The sequence below is a fragment of the Hipposideros armiger genome, unplaced genomic scaffold (genome assembly GCF_001890085.2).
Source record: "Hipposideros armiger isolate ML-2016 unplaced genomic scaffold, ASM189008v1 scaffold_53, whole genome shotgun sequence".
In the NCBI taxonomy this organism is placed as follows: Eukaryota; Metazoa; Chordata; class Mammalia; order Chiroptera; family Hipposideridae; genus Hipposideros; species Hipposideros armiger.
The window spans coordinates 4,879,506-4,886,045 of NW_017731403.1; the positions used below are offsets into that span (position 1 = coordinate 4,879,506).

The window sequence follows — 6,540 nt, forward strand, 5'->3', positions numbered from 1 at the left end:
AGCAAGTCCCAGCTCAGAGAGGTTTTTCTATCTTCTAAGATCTTTGCAAAGACTGTGAATTACCTGACAAGATGAACTGAATGAATTCAATATATTTAAAGATAAAGGTTTTTTAAAAAAGCTCTGAGAAGAGGAATGGGATGAATTTTAATCTCTTTCTGGAAAGCCTACTTAAGGGAATTTTGATCCTTGAAGTTTAAAAAACATGGGTTAGACTTTTCTACCTAACTCTGCAAATTCTTAAATCTTTCCTACACGACATGAATAAATAGTATAAAATAAGTTAAAAATCACAGCCCCTCCTGCCTCTTGAGGACTACCGTTTATCTTTCAGGAAGACCCAGCTGCCACAGTCAGCACTATCCACTGAGTATGTGGAGGCAGCTCCAAACAGTGGTTTGTCATATCTGAGCTAAGAGAAGCCTCAGATGAAAGTCCTTCTGTGCAGTCAGATTATTAGAATACTCTTGGGGAAGATAGATTACAAGCACAATCTTCAGTTTTAGCCCTTTTAGGTCAGACTTAAATTGTCTAACATCTAAAGAGAGGGGAGAGGCACCTACACACCCTTGCAGATTTATTTCGAGTGGAATGAAATGAAGGTGTGCAGCCACTGCTTTGGGAGTCAGTTCCCTTCAGCGGGCTGCCTGCTACAGAACCCACTAGCATCCAATGATGCTGCCACTGTTCATTGTCTGGCCATGGCGGTAACTATTTTGGACATCACTGATGATGTCTGGAATTAGTTGGTGTCTAAGTGCATGACTTTTCTTTTTCTTTGTGTTAAGCTGGCATCAAAAGCAGATTATCACAGTCTTCTGGTCTTAAAAGTTAACAGTGAAATTTAAAGGGCCTTCCATTTTTTATTTTTTATTTTGGCACTATGTAATGCACTTGTTCCCAGAGCTTGTTTCTTCAAGTGGAAAAAAAGGGAGGATTTTGCTTTCGTTTTTATTTCTGTTTTCATCTTGCTGCTTCAGCTTTTGCTGTAACAAAGGTCTATGTAGGCATCATAGAAATGGCCCTATGGTCTTGCCCACCATTTAATAAGCTCCCATAGAATATATCCATTATATGAATAGACTGAGGGTTTTTAAAAATTGTTTTCCCTACCTTTTTTCTTTTAAAAGAGTAAATTCAGAAGTAACCTGACAGAAAAGTAAAATGATTGTGAGAATATTAGGATACAAAGTGTATACTGATGTATATATTATACTTCTTAATCTTACTATGAAATATCTGATTTTCTTAATTCCAAGATGCCAACAACTGCACTATTGATTTACAGACAGTTTTACAAGAAATAGAAACAACCACATCAAACATATGCGTCATTAATGCATAGTTGTTGGCTGCTTCCAAAATTCAGAAACTAGTACAACGTGGCCTTAGGGCCATATGACATTTTTTTGGAAATGGAGAAGTTACCTCAGTTAATGTAGAAAGCATTTAAGCCAGGTCATTCACAAGAAGCATTTCCTGTAATCAAGTTTCACTTGATTCGTGGAACACTACTCTCCTTCTCCACAAATTCTCCCCAAGTTATACCTGTTAATTCTCTCTTTATTTTCTAATGCATTTCCAAATGAGAGGAGCCCAGAGTGTCATATGCCTTTTCCTAGATCTTCTTTAAGCATATTTTGGCACCTACATATAAAATTATATTGACCTGATGCAGCCACCGCTGAAGACAAAAATGGTCACATTTGGGCTTTTGCTGCAAAAGAAGAGGTGGGGGTGCTGGCATGCCGGCCTCTGGCTGAGGGAGGCGATCAGGGAGCTGTCTTAAGCTGCTGAGGAAGAGGAACAGTTTTCCAAATGAGGTAGCGCCCCCACGCGGCAGAACGTCCCAGAATGCGCAGAGACGTGACGGGGGGAGCCCTGATCCCGGTCCATTTTTATTTCTGCTCTCTCCACACTCAGGAGCACGAGTATGTTTGACGTGCGGTGTGAGGAGGAGGCCGCAGTGCAGCCGCACAGCAGGGCCCGCCAGGAGCAGCTGCAGCTAATAAATAACCAGCTGCGGGAAGAGGACGACAAATGGCAAGATGTGAGTGCCGGCCAAGGCCTTGGGCAGCAGGGAGGCAGCCCAGCACGATGGATTAGAGGCTTTTTGGCGCAGAAAATCAGGTGGGGTGGGGTGGGTAGATATAGACTTGAAAGCCATGCAGGGGAAGGGAGTCCCTGAAGGATTTCAAACAGTGACACAATAAATGTGGGAATTAAAGGAAGGTTAATAGCAACATGAAGAGTGAGGAGTGAATGACACAGGCTAGAAGTTTGGCCACAAAGGAGAGGGGAACTGGAGGGAGACCACTGGCATGGAATGTAGCATTGAGGATGCACTGTCTTTTAAGATTATATATTTGAAACTGATCATGATGATGACAAAAATCATTGCCAACATTGAAAGCGTACCAGTGACAGGCACTGTTCTAAGCGTCTTGCATGTAATAATTCTTTAATCCTCATAGTAGCTCAATGAGCTAGCAACTATTATCACCTCAACTCCACTGATGAGTCCCAGAACAGCGAAGTGACTTGCCCAAAGTCACACAGCGAGAGTGAGGGAGCCAGGATTAGAACCAGGAAAGGAAGTCTCAGGGCCTGATGAGGACCTTGAGATGGTCTGTATGCTGAGAGCGAAGAGCCACGGCAGGGGAAGAGCTTGACCACAGGGATGAGAGGAGGGAGACTGGATTATTTTATTTCATCCTCAGCACTCTGAGATAGCCATTGCGAACTTGACTCTACCATTAGTCAAAAAAGTTAACTTCTCCAAGGTCGATGAAATGTGGTAATATTTATGTCTACAATATAATGAGCACTTACAATGTGCCTGGCACCTTATATGCACTGTCTCATTTCACCCTCACAACAAGCTTATCAGAATAGGTGTTATCATCACTACTTTAGAGATGAGGAAACTGAAGTACAGAAAGGCTGAAAAACTGAAGCCTGAGATGCCAGAGCATGGAAGAGAGAGAGCTAGGGTTATTTCCCATAGCCAAAATCCCACCCACCTGACTCTAAAATCCTAACTCTTCTTCATCATTATCCTGTAAGTGCCTGTAGCGTTTGTGGTGAAATTGTTATAAGGATCAGAAGAATTAATCCATGTAGAATCACCAGTCCTATAAGACCCCAAAGCCAATTGTTTTCTGCCTTTTTTCCCTGAGGACATTGTGTAGGCCTGTAGTTAATTCCTACCATTGTATTGTCAGCAAGTCCATTCACAATGCAGAAGTCTTAAATAGCAAGAAATGAAGTTTCTTACAATCCCCTGGTGAAGCAATACTTTAAAATTTGGCAACTGACATGAAATATGATTACAAATTTCACATTGCCATGTTAAATAAATGTGCTACCCTGCTATGGATAATGTAGATATATCTGAAGGTTTCGTGCCTTTGAAGCATTCCTGTTCCGACCAGACATTGGATTGTGTGGGAATGCCGTAGCATAGTGCCTGGCCCATAACTAGTGCTCACTAAACTCTGAGGAGTATAAATGGAATTATGTGCAAGCCTGAAAAAGTATGTTCTGTTTACACCAAATCCACCCCCACAGGACCTGGCTCGTTGGAAGAGCCGTAGAAGAAGTGCTTCTCAGGACTTAATCAAGAAAGAGGAAGAAAGGAAAAAAATGGAGAAGTTACTGGCTGGAGAGGATGGGACAAGTGAACGAAGGAAAAGCATCAAAACCTACAGAGAAATTGTTCAAGAAAAGTGGGTTCTTTCTGCTGTCATTGTTATTTAATGTGCAATATTATCTAGATGTGCTATTTCTAAAAATTGTCTATTATCCCAAAGGCTCTGACACCAATATTATATGCTTCTTGTGCTGTTCCTTCAGCTCTATCTTGGTTTCTACCAAAGTTGTCTTTGCAATTTTTGTGACTGTTGTTGACTTTGTTATTGCTTCTTTCTCCCATGCCCATCCTTTAGGGAGCGGAGAGAGAGGGAGTTGCACGAGGCATATAAGAATGCGCAGTCACAGGAGGAGGCAGAGGGGATCCTTCAACAGTACATTGAGAGGTTCACCATCAGCGAGGCTGTTCTTGAACGCTTGGAGATGCCAAAAATCCTGGAAAGAAGCCATTCAACAGAGCCAAACTTATCCACCTTCCTGATTGACCCCAACCCCATGAAATACCTGCGGCAACAGTCACTGCCTCCACCCAAGTTCACTGCCACTGTGGAAACCACCATCGCTCGTACCAGCGTTCTGGATACCAGCATGTCAGCAGGCAGTGGGTCTCCAAGCAAAACTGTCACTCCCAAAGCAGTGCCTATGCTGACACCCAAGCCTTACTCCCAGCCCAAAAATTCTCAAGAAGTTCTGAAGACCTTTAAGGTAGGATGAGTTCCTTAAGAGTAGAACCAAAACTGAACTCCAGTTAGTCAATGGGAAGAAGCATCTTGTCTCAAGAAAATGCAATTATTTTCTTTTGGTTGCAAAAATAAGCAAAATATGTTAAAAAGAAGAAAAGAAAAGCGAACTGTTAACATTTACAATTGCAAAGTTGATGTGACACCAAGATTTGTTTTGCAAATGGTTAAGGGCTAGGTGGCTCCCCTCAATTCCTGCTGTTAATACTGATGGGCTCCAATGAGATTGATGGTTTAGTCATTTCCATGAGTCAAATCTATTTTCTAGCTTGATATAACCGTGTGGTCTCATTATAGTAGTGGTTACAAACCCTAATTTAGCAACACCCTAGGTATCTCCAACTATCTGGAGATATTGCAAATTCCTCAAAACAAAATTTTAATTACTTTTGGTTTAAATAGATGCACATCTATCTTTTTTTTTAGAAAGTAACTGACATTATATCCAAAATGTTGCTACAGTTGAAAAAAACAGTATAGGGAACACATGGACATGTGGGATAGTCTTGATCCTCAACTGAAATTGATATTTAAAATATTTTTAAGTGGAAAGAAACTAGGTTGTTGTTTACCAATAAATATGTAAAATAATGTTAATCTATGATAGCCAAACATCCTTTCACTTTCTGAAATTCCAGTATTTTCCTCCCATTTTGAGGAGGCACTCATCCTTTGTCTTAAATTCTGTTGACTACAAAGAAAAATCAGTTCTCATTGTCCCTATGCACCACATGGGTTTGTAATAGAAGACAGAGGTTGAATTTCTCCCTAGCAGACATGGACATGTGACTGTAAAGAAAGTTTGCTTGACCAAACTAACAGCGATGTGAACCCGGGTATCTTCCTATTGAATTTCAGAGGCAACCAAACCATACTTCCTGACTTTTATTTAAATAACTCTGAATGGATCTTTAAAATCTGTGACTTAGGCTTTGCTAGAACAAAAGAAAAATGCTGTGGCTGTCTCATCTAGATTGAATTGAGATGTTTGTCCCTTGAAGGGCAGGAGCTATGTATTTGTTGCTCACAGCTTCATCCTGAGAGCCTGGCATAGGTGCCCAGGACACAGTAGGCACTCAGCAAGTGTTTATTGAATAAACACATGAATTTTCCCTGAGAAGATAAGCTATTCATCATGGAGACTCACGCACACACAGATATGTACCGGCTCGGCAGCCCACCTAAGTACCGCACAAGTCTCCTTTACCTAGGGCCCATGATGATGAACTGTGATATTTCATGAAGGAAGGTTTGATGTTGATGTGACTCAGAACAGGGATAGGGAATACATGTATTTAACTTGGTATCCAAGGCATCTAATCGGATAATCTAGGTGTCTACTTCCCTTCCTTTATATACACAGTATGATCATTTAAACAGAAGAATTAGGATAGATGACTTAATGGCAAGACTGTAGGCCTGAGAAAACCCAGTTCCTTACCATTATGACAAGACAATGTAGAGGCCTCAGGAAGAGCACTCATAGAGGGGTGAACTGAGGAACTTGAGTAGAGGTCCTTCTAGAGTTGGGGCTCACTCTTGAGCACCAATGAGCCTTCAGTCATCATGGCTATCAACCTTATTCACAGCCCCACCACCAAATGGGTAGACCCACTTGTGGTCAAGGGTAACATGTAAATGAACAGTTGTTACCAGATAATGCCAGGACATAAGCCAAGGTGTGTGTGTGTGTGTGTGTATGTGTGTGTTCTTGGGGGGAGATGGATGGAACTTGGGAGGCGGGGAGCACAGGCTCAGTTTCCCAGTACAATGTAATTAAGAATATAAGAAGATCAAGCAAAATAGTTTAAGGGAGTATTTTTCAAATTGAGAGTTGCCACTTGTTGCAAATTTATAAAATCAATTTAGTGGTTTGGAATCATTTTAAACAAAATGAACTAGACTAGAATACAATAAAAAAAAACAGGCTAGTGCATCACACATAATAAAGGTAAATATTGTTTTGTGAAACTCCTTTCAGTTATATTTATGTGCATGTGCTCAGTTGTGACTTAAATTTATTTCTTATGGATTATAGACAAAGGTATTAGGAGAGCTAGTAATAATAACTGATATTTACATACTTAAAATGAGCCAGGTACTGTTCTAAACCATATATATATATATATATATATATATATATATATAT

General features: G+C 40.7%; 1 protein-coding gene across 23 annotated transcripts in view; it reads left to right on the forward strand.

The window, feature by feature from the left end:
* Nucleotides 1–6,540, forward strand: part of LIMCH1 (LIM and calponin homology domains 1) — a 377,436-nt gene that overhangs the window by 313,347 nt on the left and 57,549 nt on the right. For all 23 annotated transcript variants that reach the window (XM_019640788.1, XM_019640792.1, XM_019640787.1 and 20 more), the window contains 3 exons: nucleotides 1,924–2,050; nucleotides 3,571–3,728; nucleotides 3,948–4,356. In XM_019640788.1, the coding sequence (XP_019496333.1) occupies nucleotides 1,924–2,050; nucleotides 3,571–3,728; nucleotides 3,948–4,356 (694 nt within the window). The remainder of the gene's footprint in view (nucleotides 1–1,923; nucleotides 2,051–3,570; nucleotides 3,729–3,947; nucleotides 4,357–6,540) is intronic.